The 13,168-nt window shown below is 47.1% G+C and overlaps 1 protein-coding gene across 1 annotated transcript in view; it reads right to left on the bottom strand.

Moving 5' to 3' along the window:
- The window catches only part of LMF1 (lipase maturation factor 1), a 315,025-nt gene extending 302,179 nt beyond the window's left edge, over positions 1 to 12,846 (bottom strand). Inside the window, exon 1 of the mRNA XM_067534103.1 lies at positions 12,652 to 12,846. Within this exon, the coding sequence (XP_067390204.1) occupies positions 12,652 to 12,835 (184 nt within the window). The 5' untranslated portion in view covers positions 12,836 to 12,846. The remainder of the gene's footprint in view (positions 1 to 12,651) is intronic.
- Positions 12,847 to 13,168: the final 322 nt, after the last annotated feature.

Raw genomic sequence — 13,168 nt, 5'->3', positions numbered from 1 at the left:
AGCACTTTGTCCTGGACCAGGAGCCCACACGGACAAGTCCTTATGTGCTGGGGGGAACAGAACAGGCTAGCAAACCTGACTGCTGCATGTGCACGTCACGCAATGCAAGAAACTGACAGCTCATCTCAATTCCAAGCATCTATTTTGACTTCAAGAGCAGTTTAAACGCACGAGACAAGAATGGAATGAATATGCCCGTGGCAGTTTCACATCCATAACACACGAACCAACTTTTACCCCAGTATGTAACATGACACAGAATGCCTGATGGGTTGTCCATCATCAGCTCTCATGTCCAGGATGGAACACGCTGGAGTAGGGATTGACTCAAAGTCCACTTAGACTTCCATGGACTCTGATGGAAATCAGGCCCCAGGACACTTTACCCTCTTTTCGGAGTTTGCTCCGGTTTACGTGTAGATGCAGGTGTATTATTCGTTGTGACAGTCAACCAACCTCAGCTTTGTAACCTGTAAATTGTTATGCCCCCAAACAAATAGCATTATGAATCTGTGCAAAAATACAAAGGGAAGTTCTCCATATGCACTGTGTATTGCTGCATGTGTTAAACGGATTAGATACATCGAGTATTTCATTCCCAGCTCTTGTACAAACTCATTAACAGAAATACTTATTATCTATCTGTACGTTTAATTTAAACACGTGCTTTTAAAAAAAAATCTTTTGCCTTCTCAAAAAGGCTCATCGCTCAGATATAGAAAATATCACTACAAGCCTTACTCAGGCTCCTGTCAGTTAAGAAAGTTGGTTGCTCTCAGAATAAAAAATAATACCCCTGTAGCACTTTCACATTCAAAATGCTGTACGAATATTAATTAAACTGCCCAACTGCCCTGAGAGGCAATTATGTACAATCCCCATTTTAATGGTTTGTGATCACTGGAGGCATGGGATGGATGGGGGTTGGCAGGGGAGAAAGCAGCAAAGATGGAGGCTAAGTGACTTGTCCAAGGCTAGTCAGCAAGTCAGTAGCAGAGCTGGGATTAGAACCCAGAATCTCATGAATCCGCACTCTGTGCTTGTCCCTCTAATTGCAGGGCGATGGGTTGGTTTTGAGACCTTATTACTTGTATTACAGGAGCACCTAGACTGCTCATTGTCCCAGCACTGTACAAACACACACACCCAGGCTCTGAAGAGTTTACAACCTGAATAGACAAAACAAACAAGAGAGAGAGAAGAAACAGAGGCTCGGCACTTGTCTCCACGGAGCACTAATGCGACTTCGGGGGGGGAGGGGGAGGGTGGGAATGATTTCTAAAGAGCACTAAGGTGTTGCTCATCAGTTGGTCCATGTAGACCTTGCTGGTGTGCGCTAAAAGTTCCCTTTAACATTCTGCCGTAGTATGTACAGCACCACATTACAATGCACTAAGGAGCTGTAAGTGCACACCAGCAGGGTCTACACAGGCCCACTAACGTGCAACACCTTAGCGCACTGTAGAAGTCCCATCTCCGTCATCTGCATTACTGCCCCGTGTAGACAAGCCCCCAAAAAGGAGAAGTGACATGCTCCAGGCCACACAGCAGGCTGGAGGCAAAGGCAGGAATAGACCCTAAATGTCATTACACCCCCTCCCACGTTCAAACCGCCTAGGCCATATTACTTTGTACTTTCGGGTATCAGTTTATGGACTAGACCAGTGGTTCCCAGCCTGTGGCCCAGGGGTCAAAAGTGGCCCTCAGCGGCTTTCAAAGGGGCCCATGGCTCCCGTCCCGCTGGCTGCAGAAGGGAGCTGCTGGCTAAGGACCCAGGCGGAGCGTGTTGCCGCGTGGCTAAAAGACCAGTGCAGGCTCCCTGCTGCAGCCAAGGGGATGGGACCAGCTGTAGCAGGGAGCACGGCAAAGCGCTCTGCCTGGGTCCCTAGGCACTTGGGTCCCTGCTGAAGCCAGAGGGAGGGGAGCGCTGATCTCCTGCCTCCCTGGCTGCAGAAGGGAGCCACTGCCTGGGGCTCCAGGTGGAACGCAAGGGGCTACAGGACACCTGTGGTTTCCTGCTGCAGCCAGGGGGATGGGAGATCAGTGAGGAGGGAGGCAGCCTCCTTGCTGAACTCCTTCTGTCTGGCTGCAGTGGGGGGACAGGATGAGGGCTGCTGGCGAAGACTGGTGGCCCTTCAGGGTTGTAACAATGAGATCTGTGGCCCTCGAGCCAAAAAGGTTGGGAACCACCGGGCTAGACAAACACAGATCTCAAAGAACTGAGCAATTTTCTGAGAATTTAGAACACACAACCTTCTTTCTCACATCTGAAAAGGTTTTCTCGCAGTTCTCTTTCCCCCACGCAAGTGGCAGTAACCCGAATTTAACTTTGAGGCTGCAGGCATCTCTGAACTTAAGTTATCCTCTGCAGCTTCTCAGCACACTCAAGGTCGCTTTAAATAACGCCTCCAAAAACCCATGCCGTCTCGGAAAGGCTCCAACTCCGGTCAGTTAGTCTGCAGGAAAGAGTCCTTCTAACTGCTCAGACCACTTTCTCCCCAAAGTTTTTATCATCTAATCTGCTGCTCCCGGTACTTGAGTGCCTTAAACTTTGTCAATCCATCTGTCCGGTTTGTGACATTTCCTCTTCGAAGTACGTTGCTGTTACCGATGCTCTTTGCTCCTTTACAGATTGACAATTAATTAAAGAGACCCCTATGCTTCCTCCCACACAAGCTGTAGTCAGAGCCTTTGACAGCTCACGTGGGATCAGCCTCCTCTATCTGACGCGAGCTGATCTTTACAGAAGTAATGCATGTAAAGTGTCATCAACTGTTAATCGACCTTCCCCCTACTTATTCTCACTTCAGAAGGTGCATTGCCGTACTTTTCCATTAACAAAAAAACTCCAAGACAGGATCCCACGTGCTACCAATAAACAACTGGTACACGCAGCACAGAGAATCACCAAACTGGAATTATTTAGTCTTATACATTTTGCCCTGTCACCTTAGTCCCATTTCCCAATCCAGCCACACCGTCACAGTAAAAGAAAGAATCCCATTCTTCATGCTCTGTAAAGATTTTAAAATGTGAAATCCAAAACTTTCCAGTCATGTCGCCCTTCCCTATTAAAAAAAGGCTTAACTTCTACTTAAAGCCCAAACCACAAGAAGAAATGAACCAAGAGCATAGATCTTTGCACGAAAAGCAAACTACATTTTACATACACAAAAAATGTGCCTGGGGCCAGATATCAACTTCACCTTTGACCTGACAAAGCATTCTAAGAAAGGTACTGTGTTGAGTAGATGCTGGCAACTTTGTTCAGGCCTGAAATCTAGGTTTTATAACGGGGGGAAGAGGGGAAGGGCGGGGGAGTGATCAGAGTTTTTATATATTATTAAAAAAATGAATGAAACATCTTATTTTTTCATTGACACTCTCCACTGCAGGATTGGAAACCCAAACACGACAGCACTGTTAGTGAGTTAGCTAGCAATGAGCAGAGCCAGAAAGTGAAACTAACCAACATATTTTCATCATCAAAGTTGAGATACATAAGATAAAGAGAGTAAAAAGCACATCTGGTTCTTAAAATCCTTCGTTTTATTCCATGTGTCATTAGTAACACAACTAATGACTTCTTTAAAAAAAGTTAGCTCACTACTATGTTCAAAATAACATGAAGACAAATAAGAAAATATCTCACTGTTCAGAGCCGCAACTTAAATCTCTGAACATAGTCCAGTTATGTGTTTAAAAGTGAATCAGACAGATTAAGTTCCAGTTTAAGGACATCTCTGAAACACCTTTCTAGTCCAAACCAAACCTAGGTGAACTGCTGACCTTATAGAGATAGATTCTCTCTCACTCTGACCTTGTTATCATTCCCCTGGAGCCATCAATGCCTGTTACTGATGGAGCTATTTTACTGAAGTGAAAGTGCACTGTTTAGTGCCAAACATGCTTCTGTCTTCCTTACAAAGCTTTTCCTTCCACAGTGTAACTGCTGGCATCCAGCTTGCTAAAGGGATACAGCGCTAATCTACGGTCTTTGTTTTATAGAGCGGCTAACTGAAGTCAAAGTGTGTGCATTCAAATTTTACCGTGGAAAAAAATTCAAAAAGTATACTATAATCTAGACTAGATCATCTGAAAACTACGGCGAACCTTTTAAAGTAATAAGATCATTTGGATGGGAAGAAAAATCTTCAGGCACCCAAGTCCTTTTGTAACTAACACATGCTCTCCTGAGAAGGTTTTAGATTTGAGATGTAAGGTTTAGGAAGAATAAAGTATTCTTTAAGCATTTGAGTAGATCCCTACTTACTAGACAAAATTAGTACAAAAAATACATAAAGAGAAGGAGAATTAGATGTATAAGATGCCTTTCATTTCAAAGCACTTTACAGAGTGTGGATCACATTACAGAAGGGGGTTTTCTAAGCAGAACCTTGAAATCCCAAATGCCCAAAATAGGTATTTCCATGCACATGCACCTATCTGAGCATCCACACTTCAGCAAGGACTGGGGGAAGAGGAAGGGAGCCACTACTATACACTTGATCCTAGGACCATAAACTTTGCTCAGAACCGGTGATCAAAAAACAAACATTCAAACTCTGTGTGTTTATATATTTCCTTAATTAGTAATAGCCACTCCACCTGTATTTCCAACAGAATCTCCTCAAGCGGGGTTTCTTTATTTGAAAAAGTGGGAATAAATGTAATCGTTTGCAAGGATATAGGAACACACAAGAACATAAAGATCAGAATGGGAAACCTACTCTAATTAGCTATCACGCCTATTCTGCATTGCTTTTCTCTCCGAATTGCTTTCTCCTTCTGCTATTATTTCTTATATTTAACTTTTGTACCTGTACTCCATCTCAATAAATCATTTGGGGATATGCTTTGCATGAAAGATGCTATACAAAGATGCTTTTGAGGGGCGGGGTTGGTTTTTTGTTTTGTTTTGTTTTCTGTTTTGTTTAGACCATTTATTTTAACAAACAGATGGGTCCTTAAAAAGAACTGGATACTGCAACAGTATCCACTTAAATTCTCTCTCTAGGATTCCCTTCTGCCGGGCATAATCATTCTGAATAGACAGTGTTTTGCTCTGACTTTGCAGGGGTAAAATGATGGAACAACGTGGAGGGCAGTGGAGAAACAGGCCTCCAATATCTAACCTACCTCCCAGAGAGATGTTGCAAGAATCACCTAGCTAATTAAAAGCACTTAGTGTGGTCTACTTTGCAAATATAGAATGGCAGCTATCCTCATAAATTAATGGGATGCGCTGAACCAGCCCAGGTGCCTGTATCTTCCAATATCCTTAGCATTCTATTAGGAATATCCCACTGGCATGGGCTCAGTACAGGAAGGAAACTACGCAGTGGCTTCTCTACATTTTTCCCGTTCCCTTCCTGCCCCCCTGCCCCAAATCATGGGGTCAGCAGAGGTTCTGGCCACCAAATCCCACAGATTTAGGATTAGCAAATCGGTCAACTGACATTATTTGACCGCTTATTGTTTGATGAGGGTCAAATATTCCAGCAAGTACGCCCTGACGTAGGCAACGATCCACCTTTTTAATTGCGTTCGTGGTACCATTCTTTCATTTTTTTAGAACTTTGTTTCATTGGAGTTGAAAAAAAAAAATCACTCAGTTACATAACTTGTTCTTTGTAATTAAGCATAAGTTTCTATCTAAAGCTAAACCTGTTGGAGACCATAAAGTCTTACTCTTTTTGGTCATTGTTCTAATAAATTAGTGCTTCGTATATTTGATCAGTTTTTGACATTGATCAAATATTCTGAAACAGGCAATGGACCATTTATTTTTGGACCAGTCAAATGCCTCAGGGGATCTGTGGAGGCCAACGGGCCATCCATGCTGCAATGCCTCCATCCCCACCTATCTGGTCCCTTGCATATTTCCCTCACCAACCTGCCTCCCTGACCTCACAGCTCCAAAGCAGTCCCATTGCCAGGGACTTCCCAGCTTGTGGCCATGCCTGGAAACCCCCTTTAAAATAACGGGCAGGTTATCAACAGCACTCTGTGCTGTGTTACATTTTACACAGATTCCGTGTGGGTTACCTGGAAAAGGGAGAGGAAAAAAGCAGCAGCCAGGAAAATGAACAAATTAGGGAACCCAAGTCACATGCCCTGCTTTCACTTCACAAGCACAGATCCTAGACCCTTGCAGCGAGGGATGGAAATAGACCCTGCCTCCAGATGAAAAAGAGGAGATCTTTTCCAAGGAAGAACCCTATGTTAATGATCCTTTCCCTCACTTCACGAACATTATTTTCTCTCTCTCTCTCTCTCTCTCTCACTCACACTCACACACACACACACCAACCCCAGGGCCTCCCCTCTGGCTTGCTAGAAAGCACAGTGCACAGCTGTGCTGGAATGCAGGAGCTGATAACTGTCAGAGAACAACCAATTTTCCACCACATTTTAATACAGGCCCCCACGAGATGCATTTTTCAAACACCGTGTAAATGAAAACGGTATGTTTAAACCGTTATCAGAAGGGTGAAATGGAAGAAGAGGAAAACATCCCAGCCCCGAGGAATGTCCGTCTGTCATAATGCTATCAGCCATCTCCTCAATAAGTCTGAAGCAACCGTCACAGTTTACTGAGTGTAGGCAGAAGGCAGGGGGGAAAGATCTGTCAAAGTAAGTTGTTCCATCTTCAGAAACGAGGTCAAAATATCTGCTTGACCCAGAGGCTTAAAATTGTTTCCCGCTGTTGTTAACCTAGGATTGCAACTGAGATCAAAAGGCAGCCCTGTCTCACTTGAAAGCGTCCCACCCTTACAAAGATACCTTGCTCTCTCTTTCTTTCGGCAGAACAGCGAGCTGAGTTCTGACATGGACTAGGGATTTCGTTGTTCACAATCTCTTTATTTTCAAGTCACACGGATTAATTTCATCCCGGGTTGCAAAATTCAATGAGCAGCAACGCATCCTCACAGCATATGGTACAGAGGCATTAGTTGCAAACACACTTCCAATGATAACTGGACTCAAAATTTAGCCTATGCCAAATCTAGCACAAAAATTCAGGTTTGGGGATCATGAAGATTTTACAAAACTTAAGACAAAGAGGGGGGAGAGGAAAACATTCCATTAATACCCTCTTTAATTCTAATCAAACAGATGAACTTCAAATTCAACATTGCAGTAGTGTGCAAGAACCAAAGAGAGTGACTAAGAATTAAACCCGGAGCCAGGCTAAGTCAAAAGGAAGAGGTAAAAGGTTTTAAAAAACCCTTTCCATTACAAAAACCTTGTATTATTAGTATAGTAAAGTGTAGGGGTATTTGGGTTTTAGAAGCATGGTTTTTCAGAGGGTCCACTTACAAACACCATACTAAAACCTGAGAACGTAACTTCCCTTCCTGGGGTCTGTTTCCCCTCCCACCTTTTGTCCGTCTTGTCTGTTAGGTTCTGATCCTGCATTGTGTAGCACATGCATAGCTTGCTACGCTCATGCAAACTGAATGGGGCTTTGAGCCTGGCCATGTACTGCACAAAGCAGAATCAGAGCCTTCAACGAGTGCAAGGGCTGACTTTCGCAAGGTCTGCCCTGTGCCTAGTATAACGAAGCCCATATTTTGGTTGAAGACTCCAGGCCAACCTTAATATAAACAATAAAACACAATTTACTGCAGAACATGGTGCATTTATAGCTCCCTAATAATGTCTGGAAAGCAACAGCCTTCATAATCACAGAAGAACACTAATCAACTTTGCATAAGAAACAGCAAACTGTGAGAGCTGTGAGAAATTCAGCAGACTGTATTTCCACAGGGTAGAGGTCCACATTTCTCTCATTCTGACTGGTGGAGATTCGGACCCCCGGCTTTCAGTGTTCGTTCAAAACCAGAAATAAAGCAGGTGTCGAAATCATACAGAACTGCAGCTTCTGCGTGGTTTTGATGCAAAAAACCAAACAAACAAACAAAAAAAATCTCCAAAAGAACTCCATAAAGCCGGCTGGCTGGCTGCAAATCTTAGTGATCTCGCAGACAGATCTGGGACAAATTTAGAATTTGTAACCAAGTGTTTTATGAGCATGGGTTTCACCGTGAATATTTTGCACAGCATTAATGGTCACTGAACAGTGACACTGCTTTCAGTGGTATTTGCTGAGGCCAGAACAGAAAGAGTAACCTGCCGTGCTCTAACTCAGGGGTCGGCAACCTTTCAGAAGTGGCGTACCAAGTCTTCATCCCCTCCTCCCCCACACTTCCCGCACCCACCCTTCTCCCACATGACATGACCCCAGCATCCTGGCCAGGAGCCGCTCCTGGCACCACCAAAAACTATAAACAACCCTGGCATCAATGGCAGCGTGAGTACCGCTCAAAATCATCTGGCATGCCACGTTTGGCCCGCGTGCCATAGCTTGCCAACCCCTGCTCTCACTGATTAATCCCAACGCCATTCTCATTATTAAGTGAAAGAAACGGTGACTCTAAGCACTCCTGTTCTTAATGACACTGTGCTCCTTGGGGACCGCTGGCTCTCTTATTGTCCAGGTGAAGAAGGTAATGCTACACGTCTTGGTGATAAGAAGAATTTCCCTAGTTCACAACATCTTTGGGGAGGCGGAAAGATTACCACCTGCATCCAACCATGACAGATGCAGACAGGCCTCCTGATGTGAGCCAGCTCTCCCTGGAATTTTGCTGACACCGCAAACCTATCGTCAAGAAGGACCTCGCACAGCTGTTGGTTCCCGATGACCTCCAATCAAATCTGAACGTCAGATGAGACCCTGAGACAAAGAATCACAACTTCCATCTCCCAATGAAGGAGCGCCCAAAGCGGCTCTTGCTCTGCATTTCAATCTCCAACTGAGCTGAGAATGGAGACACGCATTACGTCTACTGGGGATACAGTCCTTGGGGTGAGCAGGATGCTCCCATTACTTTATAATCCCGCGTGAGCAGCAAAAATTGGTTGCGTCTGAAGGAGTTCTGCAGAGAGAGGGGAGGGAGCAAGGGTATGCAGCAGAAGTTAGGAAAGAAGGTTTTTATTAAAATAATTTAATAAGAGAGGAGCAAAGGAATGGAACCTGAAATCAACCACACTGCGTGGAATGCTACCACCCTGGAACATTCATACAGAAAATTACATGCTAACCTTATGTAAAATATCTCAAGCATATTTTGAGAGAGAGAAAAAGACACACACACACACACACACACACACACACACACACACACACCCCCCAAACAAAAAACCAACCAACACAACCAAATCAAAACAGAAGTCAGCCTTCCACTGAGGCTATGGCTACACAAGAAAGCGCACAGGGGCACAACTGCACCGCTGTAAGCTCTGTAGCATAGCCGCTGTAAGCTCATGTCTACACTACCACTTATGCCGGCAAAAATTATGTCACTCAAGGGTGTGAAGGGAAAAAAAGAAAAAACCACATCTCTGGGCCACATCAGTTTCACCACCATGAGTGGTAGTGTGCACAGCGCTGTGTGACACATACCTCTCTGCTCATTGGGGGCGGTTTAATTATGTCCACAGGAGAGCTTTCTCCCATCGGCATAACATGGCTACACAAGCCATTTTACAGCGGCACTGTAAAATGGCTAGTGTAGATTAGATTCAGGCCCAGGGGCGAGAGCTTTTCTGTGGACTAAATTAATCCACCCTGAATAAGTGGCTAACTCACACTCCTGAGCAACATAATTTATGTCGACTTAAGCTGTAGTATAGCCATAGCCTGAGATGCTGAAGTTTGCCATAAAACTAATCTTTTGATACACGAACCAGAGCCTCCCTTATAAAGGCGACAGTCACAACTGAGTAGTTAAGGCGGCAACAGACTTTTACTCTAAGATCTCAATCCTATAGCATCTAAACACATGCTTCACTTTATTCACATGATATGAGGGAACATGTTAAAGGGAACACGTTTGCTCCCCCAAGTAAAGTTATGCATGGGCGTGTTTGCAGAACTGGGGTCTTGTTTTCATTTCTCCTCCCCACATCTCTTTTTTTTTTTTTTTTTGCCCGAAGAACACAGCCCTCTGTGATTAACCCATGGCCATAAGAACTTGTGCAAGTTTTAGCAGGCAGAAGGATGTCATTTTGCAATGCAAAGCCTGACGTTCACCAGAAGCAAATCTGAGGGTGAGGTGGACTGACACATTTGTCCAAAGGACAGAATTTTCACCAAAAAAACAAACAAAAGCCACCCAACATTTACTGGAATCTGCAACCATCAATGCAAGTCAAGAAAAAACAACGAGATTCACAAAGGTAAAATGTTCACACCAGCCTGACTCACAAAAGAAAGATCTCTACCTCTCATTAATCTACCTGGAGAATGCCTACAAGGGAAAAGCCACGGACGTCTCTCAGAATCCTGGAGCAAGACAAACAGCATGTACGGCAAAGCATAATGCAACCCCCAGCAAAAATACACAAAATCTGAGCAGGGTGAAATACATGCCCTACTGGGGTATTTATTGAACATAGGTGGTAACGTTTATCTGAGGGCAGGCTGAGATTGGAGCCATAGAAGTCTCGGAACCACAGCAGCAGTTTCCATGACACTGAGGTCTGGTCTAGGCTACAGACCTATATGGGCATAGCTATGTGGCTCAGAAGTGTGAAAAAAAAACCCAGTAGACAGTGGATGTTGACGGGAGAGCTTCTCCCGCTGACATAGTTAATCCACCTCCCCAGAAGGTAGTAGCTATGCCAAGGGAACAGCTCTCTCCCGTTGGCTGGGAGCATCTTCCTCAAATCTCTACAGAAGGACCACTGCATCAATGCCGACACAGCGTTTTAAGTGTAGACCTGCCTGAGGATGGGAGACTAAGGCCTGGTCTCCGTCTAAAACAGGACAACCTAGCTATGTCACCCAGTGTTGGGAAAACGACATCTTTTAGGAGTGTGAATTTAAGCCAACCTAAGCCCCAGTGTAGACACTGCTCAGTCGATGGATGAATTCTTCCATTGACCTACCTACCGCCTCTTCAGGGGGTGGATTCACAAAGGGCTTTTTCTGTTGCCGCAGCAAGTGTCTACACTAGAGCGGTGTAACTGCAGCTGGGTCGCTGTAGCGCTTGTAATGTAGACATACCGTAACTTGAGCTGGGCTTTGTGCCAGTTCCACATAGACCAATAAAGATGAATGGGGTAGGGACATGGGCAGGCCACAAGGGATACAATGACGACACTGCATAGGAATAGACAAGAGGGGCCTGGCAGGGCTTAGAGCCCTACAAAAATTAGGTACTGCATAAATAAATAGAGGAAGCACTAAGTGTGGAATAGTAGCTTGTTTATCTCAGTTTATTAGAAGTGGATAAATTTAGTCATTGTACGAAACTACTCATTAAAATCATACACAAAAGCTTTTTTTTTTTTTTAAACTCTGGTGTATCGCCTCCAAATTAGAAAAAAAAAAAAAAAAAAAAGAAGTGTCTAATTCCCCTGCACTGATCCAGCAATTTGCAAATCCCAATGGAGGAGGTGGACTGAGATTACAGCCCCATGCCAACCCCGGGGCTGGAATAGCAGCCAAAGAGAGATTGCAATGTGGATAACCTTTCCCCGCAAACACCCCATTATTTATTACTGTATTATTTGTATTCACGTAGCACCTAGGAGAAGGGTAGCTGCTCACGCACTCCCGGAACACCGGACAACTCGGCACTTCCAGGAACTGCATAGGCCCGCCCCCGCTGGTCTGACCCCGGTCCCCACTCGTTTGACCTCACGCAGGATGCGTGTAAGGTCCCACCACCAGGGCCAGGGCAACGCATTCTTCAAAATGACATGACAAGTTTTGTCTCAGGAGGGGGGACAAACTACCGAAAAAGAGGGCTGTGCGGTTTAAAACGTCTTTGCACAATACACATCAACCTGTGGAACTCATTGCCAAGTGATATGGCGAAGGCAAAAAGGACAGCTGGGTTCAACAAACAATTAGACAAGTTCCTGGAAAGCACCTCCTTCAACAGCTATTCATCATGCTCGGTAGGGATACAACCCCATGCTCTGGGGTCCCTACGCCTCTGACTGCCTGAAGCTGGGAGCAGACGAGAGGCTGGATCACGCCATCCACTGCCCTGTTCTGTTCATTCCCCCTGCCGCACCCAGCACTGGCCACTGTCGGCAGCCAGGACGCTGGGCTCGATGGACCCCGGGCCTGAGCCAGCACGGCTGAGCTTATGTTCTGAAGTGGCCTCCCTGCCCGGTAGCCAGACCCCAGTTGCGCTAGGCGCTGTACAAACACAGACGACAGCCCGGGACCTCCCCCCACAAACCCAGGCACTGGGGGGTGGGGAGGGGTGCCAACCGCACCCTTTCAGGGCTCAGCAGGTGGGGACCCGGCAAGGCAGCGCAGAGGAGTACCAGTGATGGGGAGACGGGGCTCGCTGAGCCAGGGCACCCCCAGACTCCCGCAGAGCAGGGTGCACGCAAGGGCCCCAGGTGTCACTCAGCTGGACGCACGTGCGCCTGGGCTCCCCCCGCATGGACACCTGGGGGAGACGGGGGGCTCACCCCCTCCCCATTGCCAGCTGGGCACCTGCTTGGAGGCAGCTTGCCCGGCTCTAGGTGGGGGAGGGGCGCCCTTGCGCGCAGCCGGCCGGCCCTGCGCCCTGTCTGCGCTGCGCGGGGGGGGGAGGGGAGGGCGCAGCAGAGACTCACAGTAGAGCAGCGCCACGCAGCGCAGGAGCACGAGCCTGCTCAGCCAGAAGGTGCCCGGGCGCAGCGGGGGCGCCTGCAGCTGCTGCTGCTGCTCCCCGCCCTCCTCCGGGCCTGGGGCTGCAGCCGCTGCCGCTGCGCCCCCCACCCGCCTCCTCTTCCTCAGCGTTTCCCCGGGCGCAGCCATGCCTGGCTGGAGCATGCGCCTCTTGCAGCCTTTCCCCCCCCCCCTTCGCCTGGTTCCCGCCCCCCCCCCCCCCGGCTCATTGGGTCCCGCCCGGCGCGCGGGGAACCCCGCCTGCTGCGGCCCGGCTGCACCCCGCTCACGGCACGGTGCCAGCGCGCAGCCCCCGGGTGCAAAGACCGATCGTGCGCGCGGGGGCGGGGGGGGGGCCCTGCTGCAGAAGAGCGAGCCGGGGTGCACGTTCACCCAGCCCTGCGGTGCTTTGCAGAACCGGTGACAGGCCTTGCATAAAAAAGGGGGTGCGGAAGCTAGCCCCCCCCCCGCTGTGCATGTGTA

The sequence above is a fragment of the Emydura macquarii genome, unplaced genomic scaffold (genome assembly GCF_026122565.2).
Source record: "Emydura macquarii macquarii isolate MOO-44397 ecotype Brisbane River unplaced genomic scaffold, CSIRO-AGI_Emac_v2 contig_3390, whole genome shotgun sequence".
NCBI classification, from domain to species: Eukaryota; Metazoa; Chordata; order Testudines; family Chelidae; genus Emydura; species Emydura macquarii.
This window is presented reverse-complemented; position numbering and strand designations above follow the sequence as displayed.